Consider the following 22,964-nt stretch of genomic DNA (forward strand, 5'->3'; position numbering starts at 1 on the left):
ATCTCACAAAAATTTCATGGTTAAGTAAAATCACTCTGCTCTTATAGACACACTCAAAGGCAGAAGGATAAAAGTTACCAAATTTAAACCCTGTTATTTTTACATTTTAAAAATATTTTTAAAATAATTTAAATGTTAAACTGGTTTATCTTTACAATCCCAATGTGTTTTTTAAAAATATATTTTTAATATTTTTTAATTATTTTGATATTATGGTATAAAAAATAAAAAATTTAAAAAAATATTTTACAGCATGCATAAATATACTATTCTTTTTAGAAAATTTCACGTGTTTACATTTTCTTGGCAGCTTCTTCGAAGTTTCAACATTGGTGGGGTCCACACGTTAACTTTTTATGTCTTATAATATAATATGTGTGTTTGGTATGGAGATGTGATAATTTTTTTTATTAAAAAAATAATTTTTTTAAAATATATATTATATTTTTTAAAATTAAAAAAATATAATTTTTATATGACCATAAAAAAAAAAACCAAAATAAGCTCCAAACACTCTCATGTTTGGTAGGTGAGCGGTAGGTTGCTTCCTGACAACTTCCTTACTATCAGGCAATACGTTAATTAATTATTATTTGAGCTGATTATTTTATTTTTAATTTTATATTTATGGGAATTTGAGGTTAATAATTTATTTTAATTAATTATGAAGTTCTCAAGGTAAAAAAAAAAAAAAAAAGCTTCAACGATTAATTTAAGTTGGTATTTGATTTGATAAAATTTTATTCAATTTAATTCATTAAAAATAATTGAAACTTGAACACCAAATATGATACTGAAATAAAAAAGTAGCCTGGTGTGTTTTTCAAAATTCTGTTCCCTAGAGTTTTTTGCATTTTGCATTTTGCATTTTAATTTTGATTTTGATTTTTAATTTTCATTCAAAATTTTATTTTATTAATTTTTTAATTTATGAATTTGAGATAAAAAAAAATCACTAAAAAACTCGGAAAAAAATGGAAAATTATTGGCCGACAATTTTGGTAAAAACAAAACACGATCATCTTTGTATTAATTGGAAACTAGTGTGCACATTGGCTAGCAAATCATGCTTTATAGGTCGAGGGCTTAAAATATAAATCTGTAGAAGGGTGTTGGGAAAAAAAAAAAAATTCCAGTGTGGAAAAGTTAAAGTATCATAGAATAGAATAAGATAATCTTTGATGCTGTGATAATAGTTATTTTTTTATTTTAAAATATAATAAAATAATATTTGTATTATTTTTTAAAAAAAATTTAACATTAAAATGTCAAAATAATTTAAAAATATTAAAAATTTAATTTAAAATAAAAAAATTATCAAGTTTTTTTTAAAAAACATATTCACCTGTGAAATTATTATTATTTTTCGCGGGTGTTAGTTGTGCTAGGTAGGGCCAGAAAGGTCACGAAATGGAGTGAGGCTAATTAAAAGTTTGTAAAACTGTATCAAGTGACTGTTTGCAAATTAATATTTTTGAATTGTTTTTATGTGGGAATATAAAAAAGATTTTAATATATTTTTAAATAAAACATATTTTTTAAAAAAAACTTCACAGCAGAAATATGCTATTCTTTCTCGTATTCATGTGTTTACATTTTCTTGGCAGCTTCTTCAGAGTGTCACCATGGGGGCGGGTCCACACGTTAACTTTCTATATCTTAAATGTAATGTTTGGGTTGCTTCCTGGCAACTTCCTTCCTATCAAACAGTACCTTACTAATAAATAGTATTATTTAAGGGAGCTAGCGGCAGTAACATTCTTTTCCACTTCTCATCTCATTATAGAATTCCCTATTTTCCTTTCCACATCTCATGATCAGTGCGAACTAGATTTATATATGCTGCAACTTTATTATTTTTCTAAGCCATATATTCTTCTGTGATCTGTGATTTCTCTTCCTTTTCTTTTGGCTGATCACTGCTCAAGCAAACCAGCTAGCACTTGCAGAACATCTTGAATCCAGGTAAATTAGTTGTCATTCATCTTGTCTGAATCTTTAAAGTAATCCATGATAAATAGATAGGTCTTTTTCTCAGATTTTATAATCCATGCCCTGTGGTGTTCATACTGATTAAATTAACCCTAAACGTTGAATTCATTGTTTTCGTCTTTTCAAGATTCTTTGCTGTTTTTAACTCCTTATTTTAGATTCACCCTTTTCTTTACCAATTAATGGGACTGCCATTGATTTTTAATCAATATTTTTCAACTTTTTTTTTCTTACAATGATTCAATGAATTAACTTGATCAGTAATTACCTGAATCTTTTTGAACAAAACAATATCCTATTATTATTTTTCTTACAATGATTCAATATTGTTTATTATTTTTGTATGTGTCTTTTATGATGTGTAACTAAGGGTTAAAATAGAGGGAATTGAAAGAGGTTTGTCAAAACAATCAGCTCTTCTACCTTCAACATTTATCCTGCATCATCTTTCTATTTATCATTCTAGAGTTTTAGGATCATTAACAACAACATAAAGACAAAGGATTAAATCATTAACAACAACATTTATATTTCATATTTTTCATCCGAATTTCTTTAACAAACAATATATACTTTTCTGATCTGTGCTTTCTGTTCTTTTTAAACCTCAGTTCCTTTTCTCTTTTCTGATCTTTTCTGGTCAGATGGAAGGGTTCCCACCATCTTCTATAGAAGAGGATGTCAACATGATATCGGATGAGCTCGATCTTCATTCACTACTGTCCGACCTTGAGCTTCATTCGTACGTCATTCTTAAGCATATTTTATCAGAAGATGATTGCTTGCAATTTAGTATTCTTCAGTTTATCCTCTTATTCGCAAAAAACCAAAATAATGTCGTCACTGTCCATGGAAGCAGGCCGCCACCGGAGGTTCCAGTCAACCAAAGCTCCATATCATGCAATGATCAAGGTGGACAGAACAATGTGATCAACAATAGTATTCAACAAACAACTCCGTTTCCAACGTCCTTCCTGAAACAATGGTGAGTGCTCCAATTTGCTACAATGTCCATTGAATTAGCAAGTGTTTGTATTATGCAAAAAGTTTTATGTTTTATATTTTGACCGTCAAATGTGATATTAAAATTTTGAAGATAAATATTCAAGACTGAATTTGATATTAAAACTAAAAATAAGTAGAAAGTTTTTACAAAGGTAAATGTTATGAAAAGAAATTGCTATCCAACTGGTGTGCAGATTGGATAGCAAATCAAGCTATGTTGAAGTTTTCTACTGCAGTGAAGCTCCCTCTAGTTGCTTGAAGCTAATGCCTGATTGTTGCGTTCCTGCGATTTTGATAAGTGTATGAAAGTCTATTTTATCATTAGTTTGTTTTTGTATTTAAAAGTATTTTAGAAAATTAATTTTTTATTTTAAATTTATTCTTACTCTTTTGTTTTATCATTCTCGAAGTCCAAACAACAACGGTACTGTCAAGATTGTTATGCCCGCAATCTAAACATAATTTATTTTTGTACAGAGTTAATGTTTATTAAAAAATCTGATTATTTTAAAAAAATATTAAATTAATATTTTTTAATATATTAATATTAAAAATAAAAAATATTTTGATTACCAAGAATAAATAGGAAGCTTACGAATAGTTAAGAAACGTATTCTAAAATTTAGTTTACTGGTTGACTCACATATTAACTGAATAACCTGAGTAAAAAAGAAAACCACATCATATTATAATGGTATTTATTAAAAAAATAAAATAAAATAACGATGCTTTTTTTTTAAACATTATCTTTTTAAATATTTTTATTTTAAAAAGTTTCACATAGATGTAGATAAAAAAGAAGAAGAAGAAGATGTTTTAATTTAGCAACGATAGAGCATCCACAAGAAAGTATATTATACGGTTATTAATTTTCATTAAAAGTAAAGCTAAGAGACGTGGGAGAATCACTATACATCCACACCTATTTCATTGTAAATTACAATAGTACGTAATTCAAGGTGTTTTGCCTTTTTTGTTTTGTTTTTTAAAATTTGTTTTTGTTTATTTTATAATAGGTTGGTTATAATTCAGCTTTAATTTATTAATTTTTATTATATTTTTTTATAAAATTAACGTGATTTACAAGTTTTTTAAAATAATTCAAATTATTCTAGTTTTCAGGTTTAGTGGGATATTTTTTTGTTTATTAATTAAAATAAAAACTAAAAGGTATAAGAGAATCACTATTTACCTACACTCATTTCATTATGATTACAATAGTAATCCATAGTGTTTTGCCTTTTCTATTTTTTTTTCTTTTCTTTTTTTTATCATTTAATTTTTTTTTTTGTCTATTTCATATTTGGACAGAATTAGCATGTATATATATATATATATATATTTGTTATGATATTGTTAAATAAAAATAATTTTAAAAAAATTATAATCCTAGTTAAGTCCATAACCTGGTTCATAGGTTTGATGTGCTTGCCCAAATTACCTGATTTACAAGTTTGACAAGTTTACCAATTGATCGAATATGGTTTTTTTTTTTGTTTCTGTGTTTTAATTTTTTTAATTTATTTTTTTTTTAATTTTGTCTTTCAATATTGGATTGGTTTGAAAATAGACTAAATGATTTATTTTTGTTTGCTTTCTATAGGGTTATCAAAATCTTAAATAAATATTTATTTTAGGGATGATATTCAATTTTATGAGTATGTATTTTTATCATTTAATTAAATAACAAAAGCTTATAAAAAATTACTAAACCCAATAGAAATCCATGACCCAAGTAGTGAGGGAAGGAGATCGATCAAATCTGTCATTGTTTCAAATATTTTTTTAAAAAAAAAAGTTTTTGTCTAGAAATTTTTTAAAAAGCTAAGCCATGTTTTTCTAGTTTTTCTAAGTTGTATTTGGATATTGATCGATTTAAACTGAGTTAATTCCCATATAATTTAATTAAAAATTTAAATTAAATAAAAAGTTAGATTAGAAGATTTTAATATAACTCCTCTGAACAGGATTAATAATATGGCCGATAAACTTTCTTCACTCTTAACAATTTATTTTTATATTTTAAAAAAATTAATCCAACCACGGAAAAACACTGGCCAAAAAAACTAGGACATATTATTGAGTGTAGGTTTTGTTTATTAAAAGTAAGGATGGAGTCTTTGACTGCATGTAATGGCATCGACTGAAAACCTTTAATCACATGTTATTAATCACATATTTAATCTGTTATTGTTAAGAGCACATGCTTTTCAAAAAACTTTGATTTTTTTTCTTTTTAAATTATTATTTTTTTATTAAAAATAAATTTTAAAAAATAATAAAAAAATTATTATTTTAATTTTTTTAAATAAAAAATATTTTAAAAAGAAAAGTATATTATTGTTTCTCATATTCATGTGTTTACATTTTCTAGGCATCTTCTTCTAAGCTTCATAATTGGGTAGGTAAAGTACGTAGTGTTTTTAACTCCTTATTTTAGATTCACCCTTTTCTTTTCCAATTAATGGGACTGCCATTCATTTTTATTCAGTATTTTTCAACTTTTTTTTTTCTTACAATGATTCAATGAATTAACTTGATCGGTAATTACCTTTCAATAAACAAAATAAGAATAATTAAAATATCAAATGTGTTAAAGGGATTCCGACTATCTATCAGCTGTTTGTAGAATTTAAGCACTTTTTTCATTAGTCACTTTTATTAAATCATTTAATATTTGCTTTTATTCTTTTAATTTGCTTCAATGTGGAATCGACACTCCAGAGAATGTGTAAACTAAAAAACGGCAACGGTACTGCCAGGATTGTTATGCCCGCAATCCAAATATAATTTGTTTTTTAAAAATCTGTTTATTTTGAAAAAAAAATATTAAATTAATATTTTTTGATATATTAGTATTAAATTTATTCTTACTCTTTTCAAAACCTATGATCGGGAATTAGCAGCAAGCACCAAGTTTTCCAGCCCTTCTTCTGTCATCCCCTCAAGACTTCGCCAGGTAAGTCTTATTTTTCACACTTGTCATATCACATCTTCCATTTGGGTTGGTCACCCATGACAATGAGACCACGCTTTTTCATATTTTTTCCATCCGGGTAGGTCACCCATGACAATGAGACCGCACTTCATCATATTTTTTTCATCTGGGTAGGTCACCCATTACAATGAGACCACATTTCATATTTTTTCCATTTTTGGGTAGGTCACCCATTACAATGAGACCGCACTTCACATTCTTTCTATTTGGGTAGGTCGCCCATCACAACGAGACCACTTCATCATATTTTTTCCATCTGGGTAGGTCACCCATTACAATGAGACCGCACTTCACATTCTTTCTATTTGGGTAGGTCGCCCATCACAACGAGACCACTTCATCATATTTTTTCCATCTGGGTAGGTCACCCATTACAATGAGACCGCACTTCACATTCTTTCTATTTGGGTAGGTCGCCCATCACAACGAGACCACTTCATCATATTTTTTCCATCTGGGTAGGTCACCCATTACAATGAGACCACACTTCATATTTTTCCCCCTGGGTAGGTCACCCATAAGAATGAGACCACTCTTCCTCCTTTCCACTTGGGTAGGTCACCCATTATAATGAGACCACTTTTTACACATTCCTTGGTTATGGCTAAAGGGGATCGACGAAGGGATCTTAGTTTAACCTAATTGGAAAGGATTTTGGTTCTGGTTAGAGGGGATTGCCGAAAGGAATCTCAGTCTAGCCCAACCCTACATATTCCTTGGTTATGGTTAAAGGGGATCGATGAAGGGATCTCAGTTTAACCTAATTGGAAAGGATTTGGTTCTGGTTAGAGGGGATTGCTGAAAGGAATCTCAGTCTAGCCCAACCCTATACATTCCTTGGTTATGGTTAAAGGGGATCGACGAAGGGATCTCAATTTAACCTAATTGGAAAGGATTTTGGTTCTGGTTAGAGGGGATTGCCGAAAGGAATCTCAGTCTAGCCCGACCCTGCACATTCCTTGGTTATGGTTAAAGGGGATCGACGAAGGGATCTCAGTTTAACCTAATTGGAAAGGATTTTGGTTCTGGTTAGAGGGGATTGCTGAAAGGAATCTCAGTCTAGCCCAACCCTACACACACCTTGGTTATGGTTAAAGGGGATCGACGAAGAGATCTCAATTTAACCTAATTGAAAAGGATTTTGGTTCTGGTTGAAGGGAATCGACGAAGGGATTTCAGTTCAGCCCAACCACACACACCTTGGTTATGGTTAAAGAGGATCGACGAAGGGATCTCAGTTTAACCTAATTGAAAAGGATTTTGGTTCTGGTTGAAGGGGATCGACGAAGGGATTTCAGTTCAGCCCAACCACACACACCTTGGTTATGGTTAAAGAGGATCGACGAAGGGATCTCAGTTTAACCTAATTGGAAAGGATTTTGATTCTGGTTGAAGGGGATCGGCGAAGGGATCTCAGTTCAGTCTAACCACACAGACCTTGGTTATGGTTAAAGGGGATCGGCGAAGGGATCTCAGTTTAACCTAATTGGAAAGGATTTTTGGTTCTGGTTGAAGGGGATCGGCGAAGGGATCTTAGTTCAGTCTAACCACACAAACCTTGGCTCTAATTAAAGTGAATCACTAGATAGGATTTCAGGTTAACCGAGCTACACATCGTTTTTTGTTCTTATTAGATTGCCAGATGAGATCTCAGGTAAACACAATCAAAAGGGAAGGTCGCCCGTGAAAATAGACCAGAGTGAGTATGTGTGGGCAGGTCGCCCCTGAAAACAGACCAGTGTGAGAGTGTGGGTCGGTCGCCCCTGAAAATAGACCAGAGTGAGTGTGTGGGTCGGTCGCCCCTGAAAATAGACTAGAGTGAGTATGTATGGGCAGGTCGCCCGTGAAAACAGATCAGTGTGTTTGAGTGAGTATAATAAGATCATTTTCTTTTTCTTTTCTTTACAAAGCTTACTATGCAAAACATAATTTGTTTTTGTACTCAGAGTTATGTTTATTAAAAAATCTGATTATTTTAAAAAAATATTAAATTAATATTTTTTAATATATTAATATTAAAAATAAAAAAATATTTTGATTACTAAGAATAAATAGGAAGCTTACAAATAGTTAAGAAACGTATTTCAAAGTTTAGTTAACTGGTTGACTCACATATTAACTGAATAACCTGAGTAAAAAACAAAACCACATCATATTATGATGATATTTATTAAAATAAAAAACTAAAATAATAACGTTTTTTTAATATTATTTTTTTAATATTTTTATTTTAAAAAAGTTTCACATAGTTATAGATAAAAAAAAAAAAGATGTTTTAATTTAGCAACAATAGAGCATCCACAAGAAAGATATTATAGGGTTATTAATTTTCATTAATTAAAAGAAAAGCTAAGAGACGTGGGAGAATCACTATATATCCACACCTATTTCATTGTAAATTACAATAGTATGTAATTCAAGGTGTTTTGCTTTTTTGTTTTGTTTTTTTAAATTTATTTTTGTTTATTTTATAATAGGCTGGTTATAATTCAGCTTTAATTTATTTATTTTTATTCTATTTTTTTTATAAGATTAACGTGATTTACAAGTTTGTTAAAATAATTCAAATTATACTAGTTTTCAGGTTTAGCGGGATATTTTTTTGTTTATTAATTAAAAAAAAAACTAAAAAGTGTAAGAGAATCATTATTCACCCACTCATTTCATTATGGATTACAATTGTAAACCATAGTGTTTTGCCTTTTCTATTTTTTTTTTATCATTTTAATTTTTTTTGTCTATTTCATATTTGGGCCGAATTAGCATATATATATATATATATATATATTGTTATGATATTATTAAATAAAGATAATTTTTTAAAAAAATTATAATCCTAGTTAAGTCCATAACCTGGTTCATAGGTTTGATGTGCTAGCCCAAATTACCCGATTTACAAGTTTGATAGGTTTACCCATTGATCGAATATGTTTTTTTTTTTTTTGTCTTTTAATTTTTTTTTTCAATTTTGTCTTTCAATATTGGATTGGTTTGGAAATAGACTAAATGATTTATTTTTGTTTGCTTTATAGGGTTATTAAAATCTTAAATAAATATTTATTTTAGGGATGATACTCAATTTTATGATTATCTATTTTTATCATATAATTAAATAAAAAAAACTTATAAAAAATTACTAAACCCAATAGAATCCATGACCCACGTCGCGAGGATTGTTATGCTCGCAATCAAAATATAATTTGTTTTTTTAAAATCTGTTTATTTAAAAAAAAAAAATATTAAATTAATATTTTTTGATATATTAGTATTAAAAATAATAAAAAAAGGCTTTTCTTTTCTTAGACTCACCCTTTTCTTTTCCAATTAATGGGACTGCCATTAAAATATGCTTTTCACCATTTATTTGTTTTTCTTTTATTTTGACTTACGTAACGTGTGTACCCAGTAATCCACTCAGATGTGCTTTCTGTTCTTTTTTCACCTCAGTATGTACTAATCATCTTGTACTTTTGGTCAGATGGAAGGGTTCCAACCATCTATGGATGACTTGACAGAGTTCGATCTTGAATCACTATTTCTCTTGTACGTCATTCTTAAACATATTTTATCAGAAGATGATTGCTTGCAATTTAGTTACTTCAGTTTATCCTATATATTATTCCATGGAAGCAGGCCGGCAGACAACCAAGGCTCCATATTATGCAATGATCAAGGTGGACAGAACAATGTGATCAACGATAGTACAACTCAGTTTCCAACTTCATTTCCTGAAACCATGGTGAGTACTCATGCTTACTCCAATTTGCTACAATGTCTATTGAATTAGCAAGTGTTTGTGTTATACAAAAAGTTTAGTGTATCGATTTATCTCGAGCATCTTCTAATTGTTTATTGTTAAACAAACAGACAACAATGGGAGGTTTGGATGGAACATCATCATCATGGATCAATCAAAATGAACCAAATTGGCCTCAAACTCCATCAAGGCATCATAATTCCTTTATTCATCAACCTCAGCCGGGACATGGCTATATGACACCGAACGCAACCACTTCACAACATGGTGGCTTCAATCAACATGGACCTTCTTTTCCTCCTCCCCGGTATCCAATTTTTCATTTTTAGTATTTTCTGTTTTTAAAAAAAAGTTTTTCAATCATTATTTAACTTCTTCTTCTTCTTCCTCTTGTTGTTGTACTTAAAAGTGAATTCATTATGTTTGAATATAGGTATCAGCCTAATCCTAATTTACGTGATCCTCAATGTGTCAATCCCATGCTGCCTGGACCATCAATGCCTTTGAGGTAAGCTAAAATGATATCAAATGCTTAGTGGATTAATAGCAAAGAATTATGCATATGTATAAAGAAATCACTAACAAATGTTGCTAATTTAGGGACCAACAATGGACTGATTATCAGTTACCAATTATGAGCAATCATGTGCCTGCGATGAATCAATGGTATTAACCTCGAATATACACTTTTTTAATCATGAAAACAACAAACTTGACCAAAATTGACGAGGATCTTTCAAGTCTTTTTGAGCTCTCTCTCTCTCTCTTTTTGTGTGCACATAATGGAACTAGAAAATCAACCAAGTTAGAATAACAGTTCTAAGTTTAACTATTTGAATATTATTCAGGCATCAGTACTCCAATACTCATTTGGACCTTCTTTTCCTGCTCCGATTTTTCTTGTTTAGTATTTTCTATATAAAAAAAGTAGTTTTTCAATCAGGAAAGAAACATCATAGCTTGAACATGAACCAAACAAACTAAACATATTGTTTGCAAATGATTTTGGATTCAGGAGTCAATATTTTTCTAATCAAGGACAAGTCGATCAAGCTGCTGTAATTCCTAACATAGACAATGTGCAACAAGAGAACTTCGTGCCTAGGTACTGATTGACTTCCAGCTGTTGTGTTTTAATACCATTAACTTTTACTGCTTAAGAGAGACTACCAATTATGGAAAGGTTTTATAATATGATCACTTCATTTATATATAGGTCACAGATGGATAACCTCCAAGTCCGAGGATTGCAAAATCAAACTGCTACGCCAAATGCCTCAAATCCTGGCCCTGACACTTCCTTGCAAAGTCAAAATAGGGGTTTAAATACTCAACAAGTAAGAAGTCTAACTGAATTATTGTCGTCTTTTTTTCCCCTATGATTGTGCTATAAACTAACTATCAATTTTAATAGCAAAATAGGGGTAACAGAACTGAAGTAGTTTCTCATCCATCCAGATAGGATTTTTATTCTTTATTTTGACTGATTTTTATTCTATATTTTGACCCCCCCTTTTTTTCTGTAGGTCGAAATGGTTGGATCAAATGATCCGTTTTGGAATTATGTTGAATATAGGGCTGATGGTAGGATGAAGTGTAAGTTTTGTCCACATACATATGCCAAGGATACTTCCATTTCGAGGATCAAATGGCATTTATCAAGAGAGAGAGGGCATAATGTTGCCATTTGTCCTGGGGTGACTACAGAAGTTCAAGAAGCAGCCTTTCTAGCTATGTGTGGTGGCAACAAAAGACATAAAAGCACAGCAAGTTCAGTCAATGTTAATGATTTGGGAATTTCAACTTGTCCACAAGAACAAAACATTGAGATTGAAAATATGGAAGGAGGAATTGGAAGGGTACAAAGAGAAGTTCAGGTTGTAGAACCCGGAGTAGGGGAAGAGAGGATTACTTCACATGCAATAGCAGGAAACGACGTAGTAAGCATGACCGGAATGAGAGCACAAGAAGATGGAGTTTCCGAAGGGGCACTCGAGAGCAGACCGAGGACAGAACAAGTGGAGAATAGTCGAATATCAGTGCAGGTTGGTGCTGGAGCTAGATCTTCTGAAAGTCTGAAATACAACAAGACTAGAGGAGTTCCATTACCTACTAGCTCTACAAAGCCAGTGGGTCAAGCATTTGAAGAGAAAACGAAGGAGATATGGTCTTTGTTAATGGATGATAAAGTCCCAACCATTGGCATTTATGGCATGGGGGGGATTGGTAAAACGACAATACTCAAACATATCCATAATGAGCTTCTACAAAAACCAAATATTTGTGATCATGTTTGGTGGGTGACTGTGTCTCAAGATTTCAGCATTAATAGATTGCAGAATCTCATAGCTAAATGTCTTCATCTAGACCTTGCAAACGAAGATGATGATGTGCATAGAGCTGCCAAATTGTCAGAAGAATTAAGGACGAAACAAAAATGGATTCTCATTTTAGATGATTTGTGGAACAATTTTGAGCTTGATGAAGTGGGAATTCCTGTGCTGTTGAAAGGATGCAAGCTGATTATGACAACTAGATCAGAAACGGTTTGTCGTCGGATGGCTTGCCACCACAAAATCAAAGTGAAGCTACTTTCGAAGGGAGAAGCTTGGACTTTGTTCATGGAAAAACTTGGACGTGACATAGCACTTTTACCAGAAGTGGAAGGAATTGCGAAAGATATTGCTGGGGAATGTGCTGGTTTGCCATTGGGAATTATTGCAGTGGCAGGAAGCTTGAGGGGAGTGGATGACCCACATGAGTGGAGAAATACATTGAACAAATTGAGAGAATCAGAATTTAGGGACATAGATGAGAAAGTATTCAGGTTATTGAGGTTTAGTTATGATCGGTTAGGTGATTTAGCACTAAAGCAATGTCTCTTGTACTGTGCATTATTTCCTGAAGATTATGAGATTGAAAGGGAGGAGTTGATAGGTTATTTGATCGATGAGGGAATACTTAAAGGAATGAGGAGCAGGGGAAATGCATTTGATGAGGGCCACACGATGCTTAATAGACTTGAATATGTCTGCCTATTGGAAAGTGGTAAAATATATGGTGATGATATTAGATGTGTCAAGATGCATGACTTGATTAGGGACATGGGCATCGAAATACTGCAAGAAAACTCTCAAGTCATGGTTAAAGCAGGTGCGCAATTAGAAGAGTTGCCAGATGCAGAGGAGTGGACAGAGAATCTCACAAGAGTCTCACTAATGCAAAACAATATCAAAGAATTTCCTTCCAGCTATTCACCAAGGTGTCCCTATCTATCAACTCTATTTCTACATGATAATATAGGGTTGAGATTAGTTGCGGATTCATTTTTCAAGCAATTGCATAGGCTCAAGGTCCTCGATCTGTCTTTTACAAGTATTGAAAATTTGCCAGACTCTGTCTCTGATTTGGTGAGCCTCGTAGCATTATTGCTCAAATATTGTCAAAACTTAAGTAATGTTCCATCATTAAAGAAGCTCAGGGCACTGAAGAGGTTGGATCTCTCTGGTACTCGACTTGAAAAGATGCCGCAAGGAATGGAATGCCTAACCAACCTGAGGTATCTTAGAATGAATGGATGTGGTGAAAAGGAGTTTCCTAGTGGGATATTACCAAAACTCTCTCACCTGCAAGTCTTTGTACTAGAGGAAAGGTTAATTTATGGAAGATATGCTCCCATAACAGTTAAAGGAAAGGAAGTAGGATCCTTGAGAAATTTGGAAACTTTGGAATGCCATTTCGAAGGTTTTTCTGACTTCGTGGAGTATCTCAGATCTCGGGATGGGATCCTATCATTAAGCACATGCAAGATTTTAGTAGGAGAGGTGGGTAGATTTTTAGAGGAATGCATTGAAGATTATCCAAGTAAAACAGTTGGGTTGGGTAATTTGAGTATCAACGGAGATAGAGATTTTCAGGTCAAGTTCTTAAATGGCATTCAAGGACTGATTTGTCAATGCATCGATGCAAGAAGTTTATGTGATGTTTTGTCATTAGAGAATGCAACTGAACTGGAGCACATCAACATTGGGGATTGCAATAGCATGGAGAGCTTGGTTTCATCTTCTTGGTTCTGCTCTGCTCCACCACGATTGCCATCATGTAACGGTACGTTTTCTGGTCTTAAAGAGTTTTCTTGTTATACCTGTAAAAGTATGAAGAAGCTGTTCCCGCTTGTGTTGCTGCCAAACCTCGTAAACCTGGAAAGGATTAGAGTGCGTTTCTGTTACAAAATGGAGGAGATAATAGGAACAACAGATGAAGAAAGCAGCAGCTCCAATTCCATCACGGAAGTCATTCTCCCAAAGTTAATAACTCTGGAATTGTTAGACTTACCAGAACTGAAAAGCATTTGCAGTGCAAAACTGATTTGCAATTCTCTTGAAGATATTACTGTAATGGGTTGTGAGAAGCTAAAGAGGATGCCAATTTGTTTTTCGTTGCTTGAAAATGGACAGCCATCTCCTCCCCCTTCTCTTAAAACAATCAATGCATATCCAAAAGAACTACAGCAACAAGACTAGAGGACTTCTATTACCTCTTAGCTCTACAAAGCCAGTGGGTCAGGCATTCGAAGAGAATACGAAGGTGATATGGTCTTTGTTAATGGATGGGGATGTCTCAACCATTGGCATTTATGGGATGGGGGGAGTTGGTAAATCCACAATACTGCAACATATCCATAATGAGCTTTTACAAAGACCAGATATTTGTGATGATGTTTGGTGGGTGACTGTGTCTCAAGATTTCAGCATTAATAGATTGCAGAATCTTATTGCTGAACATCTTGATCTAGATCTTTCAAGAAAAAATGATGAATTGCATAGAGCTGCTAAATTGTCAGAAGAACTAAGGAAGAAACAAAAATGGATTCTCATTTTAGATGATTTGTGGAACAATTTTGAGCTACACAAAGTGGGAATTCCTGAAAAGTTGGAAGGATGCAAGCTGATTATGACAACTCGATCAGAAAAGGTTTGTCATCAGATGGCTTGCCAGCGCCAGCACAAAATCAAAGTGAAGCCACTTTCTAATGGAGAAGCTTGGACTTTGTTCATGGAGAGGCTTCAACGTGATGTAGCACTTTCACCAGAAGTGGAAGGAATTGCGAAAGCTGTTGCAAGGGAATGTGCTGGTTTGCCATTAGGAATTATTACAGTGGCAGGAAGCTTGAGGGGAGTGGATGACCTACGTGAGTGGAGAAATACATTGAACAAATTGAGAGAATCAGAATTTAGGGACATGGATGAGAAGGTATTCAAGTTATTGAGGTCTAGTTATGATCGGTTAGGTGATTTAGCACTACAACAATGTCTCTTGTACTGTGCATTATTTCCTGAAGATGATGAGATTGTAAGGGAGGAGTTGATAGGTTATTTGATCGATGAGGGAATAATTAAAGGAAAGAGGAGCAGGGGAGATGCATTTGATGAGGGCCACACGATGCTTAATCGACTTGAATATGTCTGCCTATTGGAAAGTGATATTAGTCATGTCAAGATGCATGACTTGATTAGGGACATGGCCATCCGAATACTGCTAGAGAACTCTCAAGGCATGGTCAAAGCAGGTGCACAATTAAAAGAGTTGCCAGATGCAAAGGAGTGGACGGAGAATCTGACGAGAGTTTCACTAATGGAAAACATGATCGAAGAAATTCCTTCCAGCCATTCACCTAGGTGTCCCTATCTATCAACTCTATTGCTATGTGAAAATCGTTGGTTGGGATTTATTGCGGATTCATTTTTCAAGCAATTGCATGGGCTTAAGGTCCTCGATCTGTCTCGGACAGATATTGGAAATTTGCCAGACTCTGTCTCTGATTTGGTGAGCCTCACAGCATTATTGCTCAATAATTGTGAGAAATTAAGACGTGTTCCATCATTAGAGAAGCTCCAGGCACTGAAGAGGTTGAGTCTCTCTCATACTGCACTTGAAAAGATACCGCAAGGAATGGAATGCCTAACCAACCTGAGGTATCTTAGAATGAATGGATGTGGTGAAAAGGAGTTTCCTAGTGGGATATTACCAAAACTCTCTCACCTGCAAGTCTTTGTACTAGAGGAAAGGTTAATTTATGGAAGATATGCTCCCATAACAGTTAAAGGAAAGGAAGTAGGATCCTTGAGAAATTTGGAAACTTTGGAATGCCATTTCGAAGGTTTTTCTGACTTCGTGGAGTATCTCAGATCTCGGGATGGGATCCTATCATTAAGCACATGCAAGATTTTAGTAGGAGAGGTGGGTAGATTTTTAGAGGAATGCATTGAAGATTATCCAAGTAAAACAGTTGGGTTGGGTAATTTGAGTATCAACGGAGATAGAGATTTTCAGGTCAAGTTCTTAAATGGCATTCAAGGACTGATTTGTCAATGCATCGATGCAAGAAGTTTATGTGATGTTTTGTCATTAGAGAATGCAACTGAACTGGAGCACATCAACATTGGGGATTGCAATAGCATGGAGAGCTTGGTTTCATCTTCTTGGTTCTGCTCTGCTCCACCACGATTGCCATCATGTAACGGTACGTTTTCTGGTCTTAAAGAGTTTTCTTGTTATACCTGTAAAAGTATGAAGAAGCTGTTCCCGCTTGTGTTGCTGCCAAACCTCGTAAACCTGGAAAGGATTGAAGTTGAAGATTGTGAGAAAATGGAGGAGATAATAGGAACAACAGATGAAGAAAGCAGCACCTCCAATACCATCACGGAAGTCATTCTCCCAAAGTTAATAACTCTGGAATTGTTAGACTTACCAGAACTGAAAAGCATTTGCAGTGCAAAACTGATTTGCAATTCTCTTGAAGATATTACTGTAATGGGTTGTGAGAAGCTGAAGAGGATGCCAATTTGTTTCTCGTTGCTTGAAAATGGACAGCCATCTCCTCCCCCTTCTCTTAAAACAATCAATGCATATCCAAAAGAATGGTGGGAGACAATAGTGCAGTGGGAGCATCCTAATGCAAAGGGTGTCCTTCGTCCCTTTGTAAAGTAATATAATATAGCGTGCTTACAATTACATAAATAACATTTTTTTTTTCTTTTTCATTAAAGACTACTGAATTGTCATATTTTTTTTAACTCGATAGATAAACAATTATAATTTGAAGTTTTGATTAATATTATATTTTTCATCCTATTGAATTTCTCCAAGATGAAAATCCAAAAAATAAAAAAAAATACTATATTGATTTATCATTAAAGTAACCTAATATTATAACTCATCAGTGAAAGTATTCTTCTACACATATTTTTAAACTGTCTAAAAGAGTATGAATATGGCAGTTTTGGTTTCTAAACCTGAAACTGCCATATTCATAAAACACATTTTTTAAATACTAAATTTAATATTAAAACTAGAAAGTAGCATAGATGTGATTTTTAAAAATTTTATCCCTATAAAATCTCCCTGGTTGTTTGAAGATAAAGCTTGATTGTGTTCCAATGGTTTTGATGAGTATGAAATGCTAAAATGCTAAAATGGAATAAAAATAATAGAAATAATAAGTAGTACGTCACCGTTATACTAAATATTCAACTATCAAAAACTTAACTATGTTTTATTAAATTAATATTTTATTTGATTGAATTAAGAATTTAATACGAGAAAAATTTTAAGTATAGATTTTGACTTGTTTATATATTTTTTAAATTGATTTTTTTTTATAAAAAAATTTCATTAATATCTTTCCTTACGGTAAATAAAAAAAACATATTTCATCGTATTGGAATCATTTGCTGGATCTATTTTCTGTTTTTATTTTCAGATTTTGAAATGACCCCTCAGAAAACAATTCCAACCAATTATTTGCCATGGAATTTGGACGCTGTATAATTCCAAGTGGGCATGCTGCATTTCTTACCCCGGTGGAGCAAGAATCGAGGTAGCTTGTTTCTGGCTTTTGCTTCCCTGGGTATGATTTGTTGGGCTAGTTTATAACCTTGTTTAGTATTGCGATAGATATTATGGTTGTGATTTGAAAAAAAATATTTTTAGTTGAGATTGGTTTGAAAAAATAGTTGTTTGGTTAAAAATATGATTGAAATTGAAGTTGAAAAAAAAGTAATTTAATGTGTTTGGTTAAGAATGCTTTTGAAATTGAGGTTATAAAATAATTTTTAAAAATATATATTAATATTGATGATTTTTAATTTAAATATTGTAGATTTAACTATTACTATTAAATCATGAAATAAATCATACTTTATATAAAATATTTTTTATTATTCTATGAAACCATCTACAATTCCATTATGTACGAAATACATCCGACAAGAACTATAGTTTTCATAATTTTTTGAGCATGTAATAAAATTAGATAAAATATTATCAGGTATAAAATTGATGTTACAATGCGGGTGAATTTAATTCACTCTAAACTAGTGTTTTTATAAAAAAAAATATTGAAAAAATTAACATACTAAAAAAAAAAATTATTCGTTATTTTTTAAGTGCAATTCTCTTATATTATTCACATGAATAAATATATCAATATAAACCGGAAACATCAAAAGATACACTTAAAGTAGTAGTAATGTTTTTTTTTTTTTTTTGGAAACAGCCTCCACACACTTTAGTATTTTAATCATAACTTTCCACTCACATATCAGATTGTTGTGATTCTTGATGCGTTGGAAAGGTATCTTGAAGGGCTAGATATTAGCATCTAATGAGGATTTCAAAAAAGGAACTCCTAAAGCCTAAAATTTAGAAAATTTGTTTGTGACACAACGGGGATCATGGAGACGTGATGGAAAACGAGGTTGAAAATTGGGGGCTGCCTCCTTTAGAAAAAGGGGGGTGCCTAATTTGAAATGAGTATTTCGTGTGGGAAATGCACCAGAGAAGAAGAAGAAAAAAGAAAAAAGAAAAGGGAATTATGTAGTTTATGGATTCAGTAATGTTTTTTCTATTAAATTGACTAATTCTTTGATTATATTTGGATCATTTATTTATCTGTATTGATTTGATTTCTTTACTGTAATATTGCTATTGAGTATATTGTTGTCGTTGAATTTTCTTAATAATCATTTGCGTTATTTAAAAGTGATGAATGATTTTTCAAAAGCAGAAATTCTGGGAATTGAACTTCCAATTGAGTTATTAAACGAAATAAGAATAATTAAAATACCAAACGTGTGCAAGGATTCCCGACGCTGTACTCTTTGTAGAATTCCAGTAGTACTTTCTCCATTAGTCACTCTGCTTTATTTTAATTTGCATTTAAAAATTAAATTTCATTCTCTATTAAATCTTTATTTTAATCTGTGTTTTTAAGTTTTTTCTGTCTTCATAGAAAAAAAAATACTAACAGGATTGGTTAATCAATTCCTCAAGATTTTTTAATTTGTATTTTAAAGTTTTTTCTGTCTTTATGAACAACATAAAAAATAAACTAAAAGAATTGGTTAATCCAAAGACGCGTGTTTCTAAAGGTTGTTTTTTTTCTTTCATTTGATGCTTTTTTTTGGTTACTTTTGTATGCTTTCCTCTGTTGCTAATATCCACCTCAGCATGTAGCATCACTCTGTTATGAACACCTTGGGTATATTGGTAAAATAGAAAAACATTCACTATAATTTGTCTCACAAAAATTTCATGGTTAAGTAAAATCACTCTGCTCTAATATACACACTCAAAGGCAGAAGCATAAGAATATTAAGAACTACCAAACACTCCTGCAAGCGAATATTGGTAATGGCGTTGACTCAAAACCTTTAATTTGTCTTTTAATTTCTTTTTATCCCAATTAGTAATTGCTACCTTGAGAATATTGACTGGTTTATCTTTACAGTCATAATGTGTTTTTTAAAAAATTTGATTTTTTAAAAAATAATTTTTTAATATTTTTAAATTATTTTGATGTGTTGATAAAAAAATAATTTTAATATATTTTTAAATAAAAATATTTTTTAATTATACTATTTTTTTTAGAAAATTTCATGTGTATACATTTTCTTGGCAGCTTCTTCCAGGTTTCAACATTGGGGCGGGTCCACACGTTAACTTTATATATCTTATAATATATCAAACAATACGTTAATTAATTATTATTGAGGCGACCTTACTAATAAATAATATTATGTAACATCCTCTTCCACATCTCATGATCAGTGCATAATAGGAACAACAGATGAAGAAAGCAGCACCTCCAATTCCATCACGGAATTCATTCTCCCAAAGTCTAGAACTCTAGCATTGTATTAAAATTAGCTAGCTTTCTTGATTTCTTGGCGGTAGAAATAACAGTACTATTATTAAAATTAAAATAATAATAAAAAAATCTGTTCAGACTTTTATCATGTACCAATAGAGAAAACACGGTAGATGTCTCTCTGTTTTGGTTTTTTTTTTTTTTAATAAAAAAAGCATTTTTATTTTTAATTTCATTAATTAATAATTTATTTTAATAAGCTTTTAAGAAGCTCTTATTATCCAAAAAGAAAAGACGATTCAATAAAGAGTTGATGTTTGACTTGACAAGATTTTGTTCAATTTAATTGATTAAAAATAAATGAAACTTCTACGAACAAATTTAATACTAAAACTAGAATGGTGGAATAGTTCATGGGAGAATTCTTTAAGTGAATTAAAAGAAGAAAATTGATTAAAACTATATGTTGAAAAATGAAGTGATAAATGAAAGAAAATTTTGATGTAAACCCCAATTAAATAAAAAAAAAATTACGTTCTTCAAATTTAGACACATAGGAGAAATAATAATGGATTAATAATATAGTACAATTTGATTTATTCAGGATTTGTTTCGGGAGCAGGGCATCAGGCAGGAGGAGCTGGGTCATCACGAGCAGATGGTAGGTGATTCATCCCTTTCTTTAAAATTCAAAGTTGTATTATTAGTTATGAGTTGTTTATGATATGTTGATATGGAAGAAGTAGAAGAAATTGTTGGTATTATAATGGGGATGTCAGGTGGTTGGTATGGAATTACCGGTTGATTAGTATGAATTACCGATTAGTATGGAATTACCGGTTGGTTGGTATAGAATTACTGGTTAGTATAGAATTACCGGTTGGTATAGAATTACTGGTTGATTGACATGAATTACTGGTTAGTATGGAATTACCGGTTGGTTGGTATAGAATTACATGTTAGTGTAAAATTACCAGTTAGTATAGAATTATCGGTTGGTTAGCATGAATTACTAGTTAGTAAAGAATTACCTGTTAGTATGGAATTATCGATTCGTATGGTGTTACCGGTTAGACTGACTATTGATAGAGAATAGTCGGATGTTAGGTAATTCATATGGAATTACCAATTATATTGGTTATTTTGGCTATTATAGAAAATAGCCGGATGTTGAGTAATTCGTATGGAATTGCAGGTTCTATTGGTTATTGATAGAGAATAGCCGGATGTTGGGTAATTCGTATGGAATTACCGGTTTGATTGTTGGTCATTTAAGAGGGTTAGTCAGGTTTGAGGTAAAATTATGAATTACCAAATTAAAAATTAAGCAATGAGTGTTGGTTACATAGGTCTTATAAGTACAGGATTAATAAATTATGAAATGGTTATTAGTGTTGATATATTTTGAAGACTTGTGAATATAATAGCTTTATCATTTTTTTTAATATGTTATCTTCCTTATTTCTTATTAATGTTATGTATACAGGTTATTCATGAGGTGATGCGGAGCGTTATATATATAGACTTTGTGTTTTAATCTATTTATTTTGTGGGATGTAATATATTTGTTTTATATGTAATTTGTATTATACGTAGATTGTAATATTTGTATCATGAAAATGTTTGCTTTTGGTACTTATACATTAAAAAGTATGAGTAAGGAACTAATATTATTAAACTATTCAAAAAGAATATTTAGTAATTATAATCATGCATGTTTAAAAGATGGATGCATTTTAATGTAATAATTAGTTTAATATGAATCTTTGAGTTTATAATTGTTTGTAATTAATGTTTTATTTGTTGATGATATAAGGTTGACAAAATATAATGAAGTATAGTTATGTGGAATATTGTATGATGAGATGGGATATGATTCAGGATGGTTGGATCAAAGTGAAAGATTTGAGTATTGTGATTGAATAAAGACTAGTCGATAACTTGGTAACATCAGAAAACAAAGGAAATTCTGCCGAAATTTTCAAAAAAAAAAAGAAAAAAATCTCATAATCTTAGACATATTATTCAATACTTGATATTAGTAAAGAAATGTTTGAGATTTAATGACATAATAATTAGAGGGTGTTACAAATCTTCTTGCCTCTTGTATCTTTTCCAACCCGTTTGAGGGATGCTTGTTGAATAGAGTTGACCTAGGAATCCAAAAGTTATTGGTAATAGAGAATCTGGATCCTTTTTTAAGAAAAAGTGAGTTCAACCGTTACATTTTGCTTATATTATCTAGTTGCACTAAATCAAGAAGTTTACTAGAATTACTATTATGTAAATTTGCTTTCCTAGTGCTCAGTGCTGAGCATTTTAAACAACCATGTGATTGGAGAGATTTGATTCTCATATAATTATTGGCAGATTATTTGTGAGCAAGAAGTATTATTGAATAGAAATGCTTTCATTCTTTATTTTCAGCTTGAAAGTGAATTAAAAATTTATTACTCGAGTTTTCTTCTTCATTTTTTTAATTTAAGAAGAATTTCGTGGTTGTTTTTTCTGACTTTATTAAGTTTTTTCATGATAATTTATTATCAAATAATTTTAGCAGGAGTCATTACATATGTATGCAGGTCAGAAGTCATTCCCATCAATAAGATGGAGTAGTATGAACAATTTATTTATTTATTTTTGGTTTCTGCTAACAATTTATTTCATGATTAATATCGATTTATTTCCACTTTCTGGTATACCATAGTAGCCTAGGTGTGTTTTTTCCGGAATGGTAATGAGCATTTTTCCAATCTGCTGGGGGTGATGTTGGTGGGCTTGGGCTAGGAGCATGGTTATTTTTAATCTTGGGCTTTTGGCGAGGCTTCACGCTGCTACCTTTTTAGTTCATGAATTTAACATTAAAAAAATCACCAAAAAGCTTGGAAAAAGATAAAAAGTTATTGGTTGATAATTTTTCAACAACAAAAAAACACCATCTTTGTATTAATGAAAAAATCTTGGATAGCAAATCATAAATGTGTGTTTGAGATTGTGGTAATGATGGTAGTTCAAAGTGTTTTTTTATTTAGAAATATATCAAAATAATATTTTTTAATATT

The 22,964-nt window shown here is 31.6% G+C and overlaps 2 protein-coding genes and 1 long non-coding RNA gene across 5 annotated transcripts; all 3 read left to right on the forward strand.

Annotated features, from left to right (window-relative positions):
- Nucleotides 1-1,713: 1,713 nt before the first annotated feature.
- Nucleotides 1,714-3,330, forward strand: LOC140955020 (uncharacterized). Its single transcript, XR_012168751.1, has 3 exons — nucleotides 1,714-1,965; nucleotides 2,637-2,734; nucleotides 2,852-3,330. It is a non-coding gene; the product is annotated as an uncharacterized lncRNA (long non-coding RNA).
- Nucleotides 3,331-9,334: 6,004 nt separating this feature from the next.
- On the forward strand, nucleotides 9,335-14,410 carry LOC140954308 (probable disease resistance protein At4g27220). Of its 3 annotated transcripts, XM_073406718.1 has the most exons (7): nucleotides 9,335-9,734; nucleotides 9,863-10,059; nucleotides 10,186-10,260; nucleotides 10,353-10,418; nucleotides 10,768-10,857; nucleotides 10,969-11,089; nucleotides 11,279-14,410. In XM_073406718.1, the coding sequence occupies exons 1-7, from the start codon at nucleotides 9,474-9,476 to the stop codon at nucleotides 14,273-14,275; spliced, it is 3,807 nt and encodes a 1,268-aa protein (XP_073262819.1). In that variant the 5' UTR covers nucleotides 9,335-9,473; the 3' UTR covers nucleotides 14,276-14,410. The 3 variants fall into 3 exon arrangements, with proteins under 3 accessions (XP_073262819.1, XP_073262820.1, XP_073262821.1); XM_073406719.1 differs by lacking the exon at nucleotides 10,353-10,418 and having other exon boundaries at nucleotides 9,336-9,734; XM_073406720.1 differs by lacking the exons at nucleotides 9,335-9,734; nucleotides 9,863-10,059; nucleotides 10,186-10,260; nucleotides 10,353-10,418 and having other exon boundaries at nucleotides 10,763-10,857; nucleotides 10,967-11,089.
- LOC118035584 (probable disease resistance protein At4g27220) lies at nucleotides 14,358-16,742 on the forward strand. Its single transcript, XM_035041187.2, has one exon. The coding sequence runs from the start codon at nucleotides 14,358-14,360 to the stop codon at nucleotides 16,740-16,742; it is 2,385 nt and encodes a 794-aa protein (XP_034897078.2).
- Nucleotides 16,743-22,964: the final 6,222 nt, after the last annotated feature.

Source organism: Populus alba, chromosome 19 (assembly GCF_005239225.2).
Source record: "Populus alba chromosome 19, ASM523922v2, whole genome shotgun sequence".
In the NCBI taxonomy this organism is placed as follows: Eukaryota; Viridiplantae; Streptophyta; class Magnoliopsida; order Malpighiales; family Salicaceae; genus Populus; species Populus alba.